General features: G+C 48.5%; 1 protein-coding gene across 3 annotated transcripts in view; it reads right to left on the reverse strand.

The window, feature by feature from the left end:
• Positions 1-17,254, reverse strand: part of LOC138521755 (E3 ubiquitin-protein ligase TRIM39-like) — a 197,362-nt gene that overhangs the window by 95,857 nt on the left and 84,251 nt on the right. For all 3 annotated transcript variants that reach the window (XM_069634813.1, XM_069634814.1, XM_069634815.1), the window contains exon 3: positions 15,335-15,756. In XM_069634813.1, the coding sequence (XP_069490914.1) occupies positions 15,335-15,756 (422 nt within the window). The remainder of the gene's footprint in view (positions 1-15,334; positions 15,757-17,254) is intronic.

Genomic DNA, 17,254 nt, shown 5'->3' on the forward strand with positions numbered 1-17,254 from the left:
ACCTCAGACCATCCGGCCGATCTGTTGTCCTTGGCTCAATCTGGTTTAACGCATTCTTCCATTAAGGTGCACCTAACTGCGATCTCCAGGTACACCCACGCAGCACGAGGGCATATCCCTGTGGTCGCACCGGCTGGTGAAGGAGTTTTTGAGTGGGCTGTTCCGCTCTTTTCCAACTGTTCGTCGCCCAGCGCCAGCATGGGAGCTCAACGTGCTACTTGACTGTGCCGACCCAGCTTGATACTACCCAGTAACCCACTTCCACCTCTGGAGGACCCACACCTAAATATTTAGGTTCTCGCTTCTAGTCTGGCCTCCGGAGGCCTACTCTAATGCTGACATCTACCCTCCTCATGGCAGCTTTTCACAGAGTCACCCTCACCATGGCCTCAATCCTCCCGCTCATCCAATCCATCACGCCCACCAACTTCCTCCCGCCACTCCAAGCCAATAACTGCTTCACCCCCACTATCAACTCTCACCAAAGTAACACTACCGCAATCCTACTTAGCCCACTGGAATGGATCCATCGGTATGCTACCCACCACCCCCCACATCTTTGGTCCCATGCCCCATTAACATAAGGAACTGGAGACTAGGATCACGTTTCTCTGCTCATTTGCAGACCTCTAGGGTGCCTTTCCATTCCACAGAATACACCTCTAAATCCAGAGTGCACCCTCCTGCCACTCCACCCACAGTATCCTTAGGGATACGCAAACAGCCCATCCCCATCCCCACCACCACCCACACGAGAACACCTTCAGCCACTAATTCACCAAGTTTGCATAAACCTAACTCTGCAGAAATGCCTCCCACTATTAAAGGGCTGCTGATTAATGCACGCTCTCTAGTTGCCCATGCTCCCAACATTGCAGACCTGATCTCTGAAAACAGCCTCGACTTCCTGGCCATCACAGAAACTTGGCTCCATCAGGCGGCAGGCCATGCCCTTGCCCTCCCAGAGGGTTACACGATTAGCCCTAGCCCTCCTAGAGGGTTACACGATTATCGGATCTGACAGAATCTCAGGCAGAGGAGGAGGTCTCGCCATTATAGCTAGAACCACTCTGGTCCTTAGAGATACTACCCTCGCTAGCCTACCTTCACAGCAGAACTTCTCTCTGCTAAAATCCCACTAACAGCAACTCAAACCATCCTCCTAAACCTAGTCTACCGACCTCCTGGCCCCATCTCTTCCTTTGAGGAAAGCATCACAAGCCTCCTTTCTTCAAATACAAAACCAGGCTTGGGGGCGCTGTTGAGCAGCCTGCAAGATGGCTGCCTAGTGCAAGAGCTCCGTGCCTAGCCGCCTTTTATCCGTTGACATCTGCGGTTCTGCTTTGGATCCTGTATCCCTGCTATGATCCCCTCACTGCGGCCAACGAGCTCTATCCGCATGTCGAGTTGTGAGAGAAATCAGACCCTCGAAACCGGAGATCTCCGTCCCGCCGCCATTGGGCCTTCGCTAGGCCTTGTTCTCATCGTGGCCTGACCGGGTGCCTCCCGTCGGATTTGCTGCTGGCTGCTCTGCCCCTGGCACCTTGGGGCACACACTACACGCGTGGGCCGGTCAGCTCTTGTCCCGGCCCTACCAGACTGTCCTTCCCACTGGGGGCTTAGGCCGCTGCCATCCACGGCGCGTCGGCGGCCCGCCTGCGGCGGCGACGGGCATGGGCTGAGCTGCCGGGCGCGGGCCGGCGGGGACCGCTGTCGCGCCCTCACCGGGATTCTTCAATACCTAATTCACTGGCTGGACTGACCAAGGAGGTCTGGGTTCTCAACTCGCCGGGCTGCTTTTATCGAGCCTGTGGCAGCCCGTTACGCCGCCGGAGCCCGCTCCCTTCATTCTACTACCTCCCCCTCTGGCTCCGGCCATGTCGAGTAGTTCCAAAGGATCTGCTAAAGGGGGTGCCATGGACAAATTTACTAAGACGGTCCCTAAGTCGCCCGGAGGTGGGCCACACATCGCCTCCTCAGGAGGAACTTGACAACAACCCTAATCCGGGGGTGGCGGCGCCGGACCTCACTGCCATGATGGAATCAATGGCTAAAAACTTTGCCTCCTTTCATGAGAAGCTTGATGATATTAATGCGAATGTCGCCTCGCTCAAAACCCGTGTAGACCAGGCTGGATCTTGAATTACTGAAGCTGAAAACCGGATCTCCACTAATGAAGATGCGATACACGTACTTCAGGACACTGCGGCCACCTTATCGCGCGACATGAAGAGTGTTAAAGCAAAATGCGATGACTTGGGAGTCCCGCTCCCGCAGAAACAACCTTCGCATCATTGGGGTCCCTGAAACTGCCTTGAAGGGGCGCATGGAGGACGCAGTCGAACAACTACTCAAGGACTTGCTGGGGGACCCGGACCTCTCCCCTTACTTCACGGTGGAGCGGGCTCACCGGGCCCTTGCCCCGCGACCCAGACCTGGTGATAGCCCCAGACCCATTATAGCCAAGATTCTTAATTATCGTGACAGGGACCTCATCCTTCGCCTGTCACGGGAGAAAGGCGAGCTGCGACTGGATTCTCACACTATCAGAATTTTCCCAGACTTTTTGGTGGCGGTGCAGCAGGAGAGACGTCAATTCCTCGGCGTCAAGAAAATGCTCAGGGAACGCAATGTACCATATGCCATCCTATTCCCGGCTCGGCTTAAACTCACTCATAAGGGCAAACTGTACTTTTTCACTGTCCCTGATGAGGCGGTGAAATTCATCGAGATGCAAATACCGCTTCAGGGTTCTGGAGACGGCGGTGTGGACGCTAATTAATTGTGAATGACACGGATTGTGGACATTTATTGAACTTGTTTACTTGATTTGCAATGGTAAGGCTGCTTTGTTCATTTTAACGTTCTGCGCCTGCGATGACCCGCGACCCTGCAGTCCTTACGAGCTGCAGCGTTAATGAGCACATCCTTATTGGCGTGCCAGCGACGCACTGCACAGAGCTAGTCTCGCGTTGTTTTGTTGTCCTACCTTAATTTCTGTCTTCCTGTTGTTCAAATGCAGGTCTTTAATCTCTCAGCGATATGCCCCGCTCCCCGTATATGGGATGTAGGGATGTACGTTATTTGACTGTCGAAACTGTTTTGGTTTGTTTCGGAACCGCAGGGGCTTGTGCGCAGTCCCCGATTACCCGCTCCGCGGGCGGGGCCTGTGTCATGTGTCCGCCACCACTTTTCGTTTTGCAACAGAGCCATTCGGCTCCAAGCGTGCTAGCGCACGGCAACGGCGCACCCCATTGTGATTGCACTGTTTTTTTTTTCAAACCTTTGGTATGTGTTGGCCCCAGTTGGGCCTCGGGGCAGATTGGGCCAGGTTGGGGACGGCCCAACTGTGCGCAGTTAAGAGTGGGTGATGTTTACACTGCTGATCTACGGTTAGTGGTGAGGGTGGGAAAGGGGTGGTTTTCCAAAAAGGCACACAAGGTTTCGCGGCGCGCATGCTGAAGGGCCACATGCACACTTGCTGTTCCAACTCTGGGAGCTCATACCATCACTGGAGTTGGAATGTTCACTGATATGTGGGTACTGTATGTGTAGATGCCTACCTCTGAAATGACTACTGTCATAATGTCCTGGAATATTCAGGGGCTGAGCAACCACACTAAGGCCCGTAAAATCGTGGCATATGCCAACAGACACAATTGCAAGATATTGATTCTACAAGAGACGCATTCCGATGGACTCATCCCGAGGGCTGTTGCCCCGTCATGGGGTTCTGCCGGTTCTTTACCTCCTACTCCACACAATCTAGGGGCGTTCTCACAATAATCCACAAATCAATCAAGTTTGTGCTGCATAAAAGCTACGTCGACCCCGAGGGTCGTTATGTTATAATACACTGCACACTGGTCAATAAAGAGTACTTGCTGGTTAACACTTATTGTCCCAACGTAGATTCTCCAGAATTCTTTGACACTAACTACCATACTACTGGGCTTCGTGGGGGTGCAGTTCATATTGGGGGGGGGATCTGAACCTTATACTGGACACTGCCCTGGACAGAACTGCCACGGCACCCAGAGTCCTGTCTGGTGTGGCGCGCAGGCTGCATGGCCACATGCAGTCGCTCAACATCTGTGACGCCTGGAGAACACTTCACCCCCAGCAGCGGGAATACACCTATTACTCTTCTGTACACGATAGTTCATCCAGGATAGATTTGTTCTTGGTCTCTAGAGAGGTCATGGGTAGGGTGGAGGATTCACGCATTTTGCCCCGCACATTCTCGGATCACGCTCCAATCACATTGTCCTTAGGACTGGGAATTCCCATCCCAACACTCTGCACCTGGCGCTTTAAGTCCGAAGCTCTAAAAGACATTGGGCCTCATTACACGGACGACGGTAAGGGTTAACGGTCAAAAACCAACCCGAAAAGGGACCAGGGAGCTTATTACAGTGCCGCAATTTGCGGTGCCGTAATTAGCACCTTCCCCATTCCCATTATGCCCTATGGGGCAAAAATGGGAATGGGGAAGGACAATGGTGCAAGGGGGAATTACCGCCCCACCTACCTTGGAATAGGGCGGTAATTCCCCTTTCCCCCAAGGTGGTGCCGGTATTTTACCGGCATGGACCAGGGTGCTAATAGCACCTTGGTCCACCGCGGTCCATGTAATGAGGCCCATTGGATTTAAATCTGAGATACTAGCTGACATTGAGTCGTTCTTTGAGCTTAATTCTCTTCAGGATACGTCTGCTGCGGTTAGATGGGAAGCCTTTAAGGCTTACATTAGGGGTATGTCTATCCCCGGGAGGCTGGGGTGTTGAAAGATATTAGAGCCGCTCTTGGGCAATCTGTGGCCAAACTGAAAAGGCTGGAGCAAAGTTGCTCCTCTGGGACTGACCCCACCACTCTGGCCCAAATCTCTGATGAGCTCCAGGTATTTAACACTCTAGCTACCAGCGAAGTTCATTACTTCAGCCGCCCAAAGGCCGCCAGGAAATATGGGGAGGGGGACAGGCCCGGGAAGACGGTTGCGACACTTGTGAGGGGAGAATTGGGCCGTACGCAGATCACTTCCATCAAAGATCGAAATGGTGACGCTCAATGGGCGGACCAACGAATACTGGATATATTTACCGAGTTCTATAGATCCCTTTACTCCCAGCCCGTAGAGCACACCGAACATCATATGCGAGAACTCCTCGACCAGATCCCCACCACGGAAATTTCCCCACAGACCCGGGACCAGTTGGATGCCCCGTTTACACTAGACTAGATAGTGTCGGCTATCTCAGACTTACCTAAAGGCAAAGCGCCGGGACCTGACAGCCTCACTGCGGACTTCTACCGAGAGCATATAGCTATTCTGGCCCGCTGACTGTTGGAGGTCTGGAATGAGGCACTCCCGAGCCGCTATCCTTCCCCCTTCCATGCGGGAAGCGGCTATCACAGTGCTGCTCAAACCAGGTAAACCTGAGGACGAGTGCGGGTCCTATAGACCTCTCTCCCTCATGAACCTAGACACAAAGATCTTTGCTAAAATCATTGCTAATCGCTTTCTGCCAATTATGACGCACTTGGTACAAGAGGACCAAGCAGGCTTTGTCCCCGGCAGGTCCACCTCCTATAACATCAGGAGATTGTTCAATGTCATGTCCTGTATAGATGAGAACGTCGAGGCCGTAGCGGTTACGCTGCACGCTCAGAAGGCCTTCGATATGGTCTCTTGGAAATACATGTGGCTGGTCCTCGAAAAGATGGGCATTGGCCCAAACATGATAGGGTTCATTAAACTATTATACACTTCCCCTCTTGCGCGGGTACGAGTCAATTCACGAACATCCGAGATGTTCACGCTATTCAGAGGCAGCAGACAGGGGTTGTCCCTTCTCCCCGATCCTTTTTGCTTTGGTGATCGAACCGATGGCGGACTTTATCTGTGCACGTCACTCGCGTAAAGGAAGAAGACTGGTCGACGATCCTGAAATAATATCTCTATATGCTGACGATGTCCTACTATACGTCAGAGACCCCACACCCCATCTAGACCCCATACTGAGAGACATCACCTGGGTCGGCACCCACTCCGGATTTACGATGAACTATTCCAAATCGGAGATCTTCCCGCTCACTAAAGCTACCCTGCAGCCCACCACCGAGTAATCCCCTGCGCTGGGCCCCTGGGGGTGTTAGATACCTTGGGGTGCAGATATCCCTCACTAAACCCACCTTGCTTGCCGATAATTACTCAGCTGTAGCACGAACAGTTGAGACCAAAATTTCACGATGGCGCACTCTTCCGTTGTCCGTCGCTGGCCGACTAACTCTGATTAAAATGATCTTGCTCCCCAAGCTCTTATACACCTTTTGTAACATTCCCATATGGCCCGGAAGGGTTTACTTCACTAAATTGCATTCGCTTTGTGCACAATTTCTCTGGCACTCTGGTGAAGTGCGCAAGAAGTGGACTGACATGGCACTTTCATACAAACGGGGTGGTATTGCTGCTCCAGACCTAGTACTATACTGGATCGCAGCCCAGGCCCAGCATGCGACTCATTGGTACCCGGGCTACCCATTCCGCCCACATGTCAAACTGGATCGGCTTGCCTCCGCTGGTATTAACTTAATGCCCTTAATACTACATCGACACTACGCATCCGATTCCCCCATCGACCCCATTGCTGCGACTCTGTATGCCTGGTCACGTCTGCTACACCCGACAAGTGGGCCCTCCCCATATTACAAATGGCTTCCTGTATGGGCTTTTCCTGGCCTGGAGCCCACGCTTGATATCGCTTTGGCCCAACACTGGGGTGCACTGGGGTATCGGGCGCTGTCCGACTTCTATCCCGAAGGCAAATTCATAGATCCCCAAACTTGGAGACCGGGGCACAACAGATCCCCCCACCCCCCAGAGACTTCAATACTACAGGCTTTGCGCCGCGTTCCGTACCATGTGGCCCTCCTTTCCGGATGAGCCCCCAGATAACCCGGCGACAGCCTACATCGCCAACTCGGGCGGTGCACGGGGCATCGTCTCTTCACTGTATGAAATCCTACAAGACATCATCCCCACTCCGGCTCTTGGGGCGCGCAACGGTTGGTTGGCTGAACTGGGTCTAGAAATACCTGATGAACTGTGGGAGGACATGTGCTGCCCCACAAAAAGTTTCCCTCAATTTCCGTTTTCGTGCCATGCAATATCAGCTTCTCAATAGCCTCTACTAAACACCACGCAGGACATCGGGGTTTGCTCGCTCTGAGGTGCACCTCTGTCCACGCTGCAGGGCAGTGGATGCTGATCACTTACATATGTTCTGGACCTGTAACAAATTGTCCGATTTCTGGGACGGTGTCCTTCATACACTAAGTGCAGTACCTGAAACTGTAATTGATCCCGATCCTTTGGCAGTTCTGTTTGGGGTCTGGGGGACTGACGAAACTAAGCGCCTGAAAATGTTTTTGAATATAAGTTGCATGATTGCCAAAAAATGTATACTTCAGAACTGGAAGCCCTCCTCCCCACCGGCCTCTCAGAAATGGCTGGGTATGCTCACATGGTCACAGAACTGTGAGGAGGAATACCCGACTATGCTGCCCGCCCAATCTCGACCCAGGAACATCTGGAGCGAATTTAATACGTATCTCAACAACCAAGGTGAGAACACGCCCGGATCTGGCTTGTCTCCAGTTTCCATCCATGCACCGTGATCTCTGCTGTGTCCTTCTGTATCTGGCGAGGCTCTGTAACCACTGTTGGAACTATATTCTGTAATCACTATGATGTTTTATGCTATGCTTGATTTATTTGTTTGTTGCCTTGAAGCATGTGCCTTGTGAACCTCTGCCGACAAAAATAAAAGTTTTAAAAAAAAAATACAAATCCAGGCTCCTGCATCATATTCCTTGGAGACCTTAACTTTGGGTTCCAGGACCCCAATGATGCCAATGCTCTAGCTCTCGAAAACTCTCTCTCCCAACTAGATTTCAAACATTGAATCTCTGAGCCTACCCATGCCAAGGGTCGTACACTAGATTGGCGATCTGACCTGAACTGCTCCATAAAAATTCTTCAGAACGAACCCATCGCCTGGACAGACCACCACTACATATCCTTTGCCATTCAGGGAAACGCACCGCCTAGCCCTACCATCGCTCCCCACTCACTCTCCAGGAACACCCGTAACATACCACCACCCAATCTATACCCACTAATCAATAACATCTTGGACGATACCAATTACAAAAACTTAGATCCCACTGAATTGGTCGATCTCTATAATACAACTCTGAAGTCCGCCATGGAAACCATAGCCCCAGTTAAAGTGCAAAAAGCCAAAGCAGCCGCCCACCTCAATAACTGGTTCACACCAGAACTTAAAATTTTGAGAAACCTAAAAAGAGCAGCAGAATCCACCTGGTGTAAAGCACCCTCCACTCACAACAAGGCACTGTTCTCCACTACAGCAGCTACCTACAAATCTGCCATCCTTACCATCAAAAAGGAAATCTACAACAACAGAATACTCAATGCCAAATCCAGGACTAAGGAGCTATTCAGCATCATAAGGGAATTGGAATCCCCAGCTCCGCCCTCATCAGACTGCACGAAAGATGCTGCCTGGTGTTCCAAAATTCAACAAGCCCTAGCGGACAAAATAGCTTCCCTCTAAACTAAAATAGAAGCCAAAAAGAATAGCCTTGCAAACAGCTCACCAGATAAAGGCCCTCCCAAGACTCAACTTCCTCAATGCCCGCCTTTTTCATTCTCCATGGTCACACCCAGGGAAGAGTAAGACATCATTAAAGGCATCAAGCCTTCAAGATGCCAAGGTGACATGTCCGGATCCTTTTATCAAGGATTGTTCGAAGGAATTATATCCCTTCATCGCCACAATGATAAACGCCTCTTTCAAGACCAATCTCGTCCCCAAAAACCTCAAGGAGGCCTAGGTCATGCCTCTCCTAATAAAGCCCAATCTAGACCAGAACACACCAATGAACTACTATATGCCAATCACTACTGTCCCCTTCTTAGAAATTCTGGATAGAGTTGCCAACCTGCAAATCCAGAAACACCTGGAGGACAACAATCTCCTTGGATTACGACAATCAGGTTTTCGGCCTAGCATGGCACTGAGACCGCCCTCCTGGATATGAAAATACAGATGGATGAGACGAGAGACAAAGGCAAATTGGCCATGCTCCTCTTGCTAGACCTCTCCACTGCATTTGACCTGGTTGACCACCATATCCTCACTGAACACTTAACCTATGCAGCAGCCTTTTCCACTTACGCTTCCTCTTGGATTAAATCATTCTTAACTAACCGCACCACCAGAGTCTTCTCGCCCTCTGCATCCGCAGATCCAATCCCCATCCTCTGTGGGGTACCCTAAGGATCTTGTATATCCCCAACGCTATACAACATTTTTATGAAGCACCTATTCGACCTCCTTGACAACATGGGTGTCATCTACACAAATTACGCAGATGCCACCCAGGTTCTCATCACGTTGTCGGGACACTACGGCAATGATACCAAACTAATTAACAACATCTATCTGGAAATACAGGCATGGATGGCGACACATAGCCTCTGCCTTTAATGATGAAAAAACAGTGCTCCTGATTGTAGGCACCCAAGTTCGCTTCAAACTTAACCCACAGTACACGTCTTTCATCATTGATGGAAATACAATGAAAGTTGCAAAAGAAATAAAACGCTAGGCGTCTACCTCGACTCCACTTTATCACTAAATAAACAAGTGAGCGCTATCACCTCATCAACAGCTTACACAAACAAGCTAATCAACGCCTGCAAGTCTTATTTATCCACCACCAGCTGCATGGCATTAGCCAGAGCTCTAGCACTCTCCAAATTAGATTACTGCAACACACCCTTCTCAGGAACTTCCGAACTGAATCTCAGACTACAAGTCTTACAAAATAACTCCTCAAGATCCTCACTAAACATCCCCAGATACAACCACATCTCCAGCCACAGACAAAAATTTAGCTGGCTCCCAGTGCGTGATAGAATCTCACTTCGCACCCTGGCAATCACCCACAAATGTATCTCCAATGCTGCTCCTAAATACCTTTCTGACAAGTTCTCCTTACACTAAGCCACCTGACTCACCAGATTGTCCCACACTCATCTCCTCACCGTTCCCAGATTCAACCTCAAAACTGCAGGTGGAGCCAGCTTCCCTGTAAAAGCTGCCAACCTCTGGAACTCCCTACCCCCCCCCCACCATCAGACTAGAACTGTCCTTCAATGCCTTCAAAACCAGCGTCAAACTCTGGCTCACTGACAAGGCTATTAACTGATGAGTCCAAGGGATCCCGCATAACAGCCTCATTGTTTGGTTAGAATTCCGCTGTTTCTCATCCTATTTTTACTTATTTTGAAGGCTAGACCAATATGTAACCCAGGTCGACCCATTCGCCATTGCTATGTATATCCCCTTATGTAATTATGCCTTTTGTTGGTAACATGTTAAGTTTTCCAGCAGCCAGTTACCTCAGGGTTAGGTGCGCGATACAAATAATAAAAATACTTGCAAGACTTATGAAGTTGCCTTTTGAGCCTATGCACCAAGCATCGATTAAACTTCTTTCCTGAAAAACAGCGTTTTTGGTGGCCATAACTTCGGCCAGACGAGGATGTTAAATCCAGGCGTTTTCTGCAAAACCGCCCTATTTGACGGTTCACAAAGACAATGCTTTTTTTTTATGTACTAAACCCAACCTTTGTACCAAAGGCGACATCTGCTTTCAATCTAAATCAGCAGGTGGTTTTGCCCATATTCTTTGGCACGCCAACGTCTCCAGCACAGCGAACACTGCACAAGCTAGATGTGGTGCGCACTCTCGAATACTCTGTGGCGCGTACTAAGTCGTTCCGTACAACAGATCAACTGTTTGTTTCATTTGGACCTTCTGGGCCCGTGAAGGCTCTCTCAAAGTCTTCTATCGCAAGATGGATTACTGCTTGCATCTCATTTTACCATTAGCAAGCTGGCAGGCCGCTTGCCGGCAGGCCCGGAGCTCACTCTACCAGAGCAGTGGCAGCAACCACTGCTTTCCTCTCTGGAATTCTGCTGCCTGACATCTGCCGTGCAGCCACCTGGAGATCGGTACATACGTTCACAAGGTTCTACTGTATCGACAGAGATTCCGCAGAAGAGGCTAGAGTCGGCCAGTTGGTTCTGAAGAACCTTTTTGCATAAGGTGGGTAAGTCTCCAGTGGCAAGTTATGCTGGGAGCTTGCCTCCGCCCATGGGTATTGTTGTAATACTGTTTTGTAATCTAGTCACAGCATGTGAATCTATGAAAGATCCAATACTGGGGAAGGAATAAGTTACTTACATGTAACTCCGGTTCTCCATCATTGGTATGTTTCATAGTTTCATATGCGACCCTCACACCTATCCCACATGGCTCATCTTTTGGCTCTTACTGCCACTCACGTGCACTGCCAGATCTGTAGATGACAGATAGAGGAAGAGGTAAGGGAGCTGTTCCTATTGGTTTCGAGCATTATGACCCAAAATCACTATGATAGAGCACAACAGTGACAGCGTTTCAGTTTAAACTGCCCTATGTTACTGAGGATTCCCAGCCTGACGACTGGGAATGTTCACAGCATGTGAATCTATGAAAGATACCAATGCTGGAGAACCAGAGTTACAAGTAAGTAACTAATTCAATTTTCATATAATAAAAGCATTGTGCATCCTGATGGTCCAGATAAGATGTTTTAGGGAGTAAAAATGTAAGTCCAATTCACAGTGGGAGTATTTGATAAGCGAGTAAAAATAGGTTTTAACTGGAAAAATGAAAATGTTTTTGTAAAATGTGTATTTAGGCACCTAATTATTCATGCACATTTAAGAAACCGGTTCACTGCTTCCAATCAGATAGTACCACAAGAAGAAACCACTATTATTACTATGTGCACTACTAGTCCAAACATATCTATGGAGCCATGTTGGTGAACTCAGGGGCACAAGGTTATACGTGTCAGTTTCACATTTTTTGTGGTATTTATGCTCCCTATCATTTTTTACGAGGTTTTACCTATTTTTAGGGAGTAAAAGTGGCTGATACACCCCTTATCTGTAGGGCTGACTGTAGCCATGATTATTTTGTATAAAGCAGAGACTGGCTGAACTCTGATTGGCTGGCACAGAAATTACAGACCACAAGGTTAAGCCACTACCAAGCAAAGCCCTGTTCAGAACAAATCTATGTTCCCCCAAGGGATAACAGAAAACTACATGCCACAACAAAGCTCAGCCTCTTTCCAAGCACGGCAGGGATACCACATTGGTTGGTGGTAACTGGGCAACTAATAACCATGTGTAATAGTGCAAGACAAATATGTAAAATATGTCATGTGGTTAGAATAAGCAGCGATGGTAGGTTCAGCTTCTCCAAAAGGGGCTTTGGGCCTCTCTCATTGCTCATCTGCAGCTTTACTCCTTGGACCCTTCTCTCTGTTTAATTACCTCACTCTCCTTGAATGCTCAGATGTGTGTTGTGATGAATTAAGTGATGTCATCACTCCCTCTCCGGGGAAACTCTCTCCCCATATGGCCAGGGTAAGGCAGCCGCTACTTGATCCTGACCCTTGGGTGGCGTCATGAGGGACGACCATGTTAGGGGGAAGGGGACTCAGCGGGGAGAGGAGACAACCCTTATGGGAGGGAAGGAGAATCGCTAGCAGGAATATGATATCCCCATTTCCATTCAGGGGAGGACATTAACCCCTGTAATTCCAAATCCCGTATGGCCTATTCTAAAACAGAACCAGGCCATCCAATTTGCACTGACAAAGACTCGCCCTTACACCTTTAATAAAAAGGACTGGGACGAGGAAGAGCAACAAGAGTAATGCTGAGTGCTGAAGCCACAGAACTAGAGATGCGCTCTAGTTGTTGGATGGATCGGATAGGTGCTAAGACCCCTGCACAGCGTGGAAGATGGATACACAGTGCTCCCGACGAGGGTCGGGAGGCGTGGGAGAAGCCAGCTGCAGCGGGGAGCAGGAAGGCTCCAATCGGGATCGTCATGAAAGTCTGAGAGTGGAGGTACGCTGCACGGTACCCTGCAGCAAGAGAAGCTGGGGAGAGAAGGCTGAAGTGTAGCCGGCACCAGAGAGCTGACGAATCACCAGCAAAAGGAGGAGGCAACCCTTGGAGGAACAACAGACGCAGAGAACGCCCAAGAAGCCACAAGAGACCGCTGAGCACAGAGAGGGGAATTGGGACTCTGGGGCACTTTGTGGCGTATACCGCACAATGTTAAGAGACAGTAATACTGATTGGACGAACTTGAACAAGGGAGCTAGGCCACCAAATAAATTACTAATTGAAGCAGATGAAGGAGGGTCAAAGACCCAGTGCCTGAACGTGTCAAACTGTTTTATGTTGAGAAAGACCTGGCAGGAGAGTATATATAGGCAACGTGTTTGCGAGTCTGGGACTGACTGAGAAAACGGAGAGAAGAAAATAAGAGAAAACAGAAGAAAGTAAAGTGAACATTGAGGAAGTCCTGGCAGCGGAGGATACCAGGCAATCTGTTTTGTTAGTCTGGGACCCACAACCACAATTGAAAGAGGAAAATAAGAAAGTCCTGGCAGGACTTGATTGCGAGTCTAGAACCTGCACCCAATCATGCGAAATCCAGGAGAAGGGAAGCATACCCCCCTGGACTGGAAAATGAAATAAAAGTTTGCCTTGCATTCCACAATTTTACAGTTTAAGAGTGTGAAATCCAAGGTAAGCGAAACATACTCCTTAGGCTGGAAAGTTACATATTGTGGAAATGTGAGAGAGAAAGGGAAGAACCACACCCTGTTAAATACTGTGAACTGTAAAGTATCTGAGAAACTCAGGGAAAGGGAAGCACCTACTGAGAATTGTGATGTGAACTATAAAAGTGCTGTAGAAGCTCAGGAAAGGGCCCCCCCCCTTCCTGAGAATTGTGGAACTTTGATTATGCATTTCCTTTTACACTTTTTTGTTGGAACTATTGATGGCCAGTTGAGAGACTTTATCCCTTTTCACATTATCCTCAGTTTAGCATGCAAGGGGTCAGGTTAGGATTTCGGACAGAGGACGGAGAACTCTTTACTTTTGGACATTCTGACGTTGACATCCTTTAGTTCCGTTGAGGCTGGGAAAACCCTCATAGCGATAGGGCGAGATAGGTCTTTCTTCAACCCTCTTTTCACTTTAATAAAAGTCTATAGCAATCATCTCAATGCTGCTGTGTCCGAGTCTTACTCCTTATTCCTTACAGCGTGCAGGCTGTTTCTTTGCCTGCAGTCTCGCTGGGTTTAGGTCCCTCTCCCTATGGGTCTGAATGCATATAAATCCTCTTTAGCTGTTCTCAATTCTACTTGCCATGCCACTCTTGTTTGCCGATAGTGTCCTTTCTTCAACACATATCTTCTACTGTCTCCACTGGGTGTCAGACATGGGGGTGCCACTTGTGGTTTGCCTCGGTTTTCCCCTGCTCTTTTCAACCATACTCTTTGTATTAGATCTCTAGTGCCACTTGCAGATACTCCAACACAGGATAATGGGGACTCTCTCCAGGACGACTTTTTAGGCAGCCACAGTGTGGTGGTATGCAACACACGGCTGCCAAAATAGAACGTAAAACGGCTAAGAGTATTTCTATTGAGCTTTACACCCCTCCGCCCTTCCTTTTCGAGACCTGCACAGTGAGAATTGTGATCTCATATGTTCATATACCTTCTTTATGCGATTCCCCTTATGAGAGAGGTCATCCCAAACCATTACCATATACACCTCACAATCTTGAACAAACTGCTCTATGGGAATCCCAGGATGAGAAGTCTGATTCAAATGCCTGTTCCATACACCACGCAGTAGCCTCACCCTCCGGAGTGGGATCAAGCACCATTAGTAATTGTTTCCCCCCACACTACAGGCAGAAATACAAGTGTTTGGAGGGTTGCCCAGAGCAACGTTAATGATTACAATTGATTCAAAACCTTCCGTTATGCTCTGGAGAGCGTGTGCATGTGTGTTTTTTTTTATCTCCAACCAGTTTCACACTCTTAAGCTGCCTAATTTACTTGACATACAGAGAGATATGCAATTCCCATACCCACTTTCAAGCAGCCTCCCCTATTGCGGATCTCAGTGTAACATGTAACCATTAATCACCTTGCATTTGTTTGGCAGTCTCCTCTATAGTGCCCATACTGCACAATTTGTGATTTCAAACCAGTCACATACACATCCAAGTACACTTGGTTAGCTTTCTCTGTTAGACTTTCATTCAGGATAGGGCGTAACAAACACTGACAGTACTGCAGCATACATACCTTGAACTCTTGAGCCGCCTCGGTTATGGGAAGCACAGCGTGTCGCCTGTGTTCCCGAGACTCTCGACAAATGACGCAGATGGATTCCTTATCGTCTATACAGAAAAGCTTGAGCGTCTCATCATGCTCCTCACACAAATTGCTCTCCTGCACTTTCATCATGTGCAAGGGAAGGTTTCTTGCTATTTCCACCACGTTGGCTAGCTGCCGGTTAGGCCGGAGGTTATTCTTTGGAGATATTTCTCTGCACTGAGGACACGGGAAGTTAGAGGTCAGCCCCTTCCAACAGCAAGTTATACAAGAGAGGCAGAAGTTGTGTCCACAGTCTACAAGCACAGGTTCCTTGAAATATTCCAGACATATGGAGCAGGTTGCTTCTTCTTTGAGGCTTTGCAGTTGCTTCACTTCAGTCTCGCTTCGTGCTAAAAGAAATAAAAGGTGATCAGACGAGGACAAATCCATATCCTATTCTCACCCAGCTAGGAGCAGCGTAAACTGATGGTCACAGGAAAGTGCTAAAGATGCATACATGTTCTGTCCTATGCCCTGACCCGAACCCGTACTTCAAGACATATTGAGGAGAGAAATATATGATACAAATAGCCAAGCAGGGAGTATAGAACGTAAATTGTTAAGAGCAAAGAATGCCCACTCGCAGAGTGTAGCAAGATGAAGCAGAAAATAAAAATGGGATGTTGACAGCAGTCAGCTGAGGAGATCTCTTTGTACAGCCCAAAATGAGCTATTTCGTTTTAGAGAAAACGCAGATGGACTGATTGCCTGCTAGACAACACCAGGGGGGAGGGGAGCAGAGAGAGAAGAGAAGAGAGAACGAACACAAACCCACAACTTGTTGGTAGCTAGAGACCGGGAGGGGGGCAGTAACTCCCTTGCCTGGGGAGGTGATCAGAATGACTGCAGCCTGATAATCCATAGAGGACAGCCAGGGAAGAAAGACAGTTGCTCAACCCTAAGGCATACTTCGAGCCCCGGATACCCAACCTGTGTCCATACTAAGACAGAAGGCCACTGGATTCATTGGCTTATCTAGGGATATTTGAAGGGAATTTTTACGGACTTGCAGGGATGTAGGAACAGCTTTGATGTATCAGTTAATCAGATATATTACTAACAAAATACCAAGCTACCACTCTTCTCTGGATTGGCTCCTTCATAACTTACACATTGTTACTGTGGGGCCAGAGTTTTCATTTACTGTTGACCGGCAGCCACATGGACCATTGGATCACCCCACTGCCACTGAGCCCAGAGAAGAAAGTGGGGATCCCAACATATTTATATGAAAGGCTTTCACAGAACATTAGAGACTTGCAAGAGGATTCGCACACCCAACGCTGAAGGATTATTTTGGTAATAGAATTATGCCAAATAGTGTCTTTTAAAGCACATTGAGCCAGTAGCATTGGTAGATGTAATTAATACTAAAGGGGGGTTTGGTGCTCCCCCAATTATATTTTGGGTGAGCACCAACCAGGGGGGGGACAAGCACATTGGGTCTCTCGCAGTAATGAAACATGACTGACTGAAATTCTGCAAGTGGCATGTTGTAGGGCAACATGGAGCAGACGTAAAGGCTTAGCTGTGAATAGTGCATTTTAAAGTTCTCTGCACACATTTCACTGGCCAAAGACTTGATGAAATTTAAAATAGAATTTTCACAGGGGTTGAGGTAAAATAATGCATTTGTTCGGTAGCTCAGCATTCTTTTCCACTTTCACTTTGTGTTCATTCCCTCTCAGCCTGTCAGGCAGCTCAATGAGTGAAACATTTGCTAAAGTGATCTCTTTTCATGCAGGACATAGAAGGATGAAAGGCTGTCTCGGTTGAGCTGCATTTCAACCAGTTGAGTGATAAATAGAGTACCATTTCAATGCATAAAAATAAAACAGAAATTTGTAT

The sequence above is a fragment of the Ambystoma mexicanum genome, chromosome 13, assembly GCF_040938575.1.
Source record: "Ambystoma mexicanum isolate Mex_15411 chromosome 13, UKY_AmexF1_1, whole genome shotgun sequence".
Lineage (NCBI taxonomy): Eukaryota > Metazoa > Chordata > Amphibia > Caudata > Ambystomatidae > Ambystoma > Ambystoma mexicanum.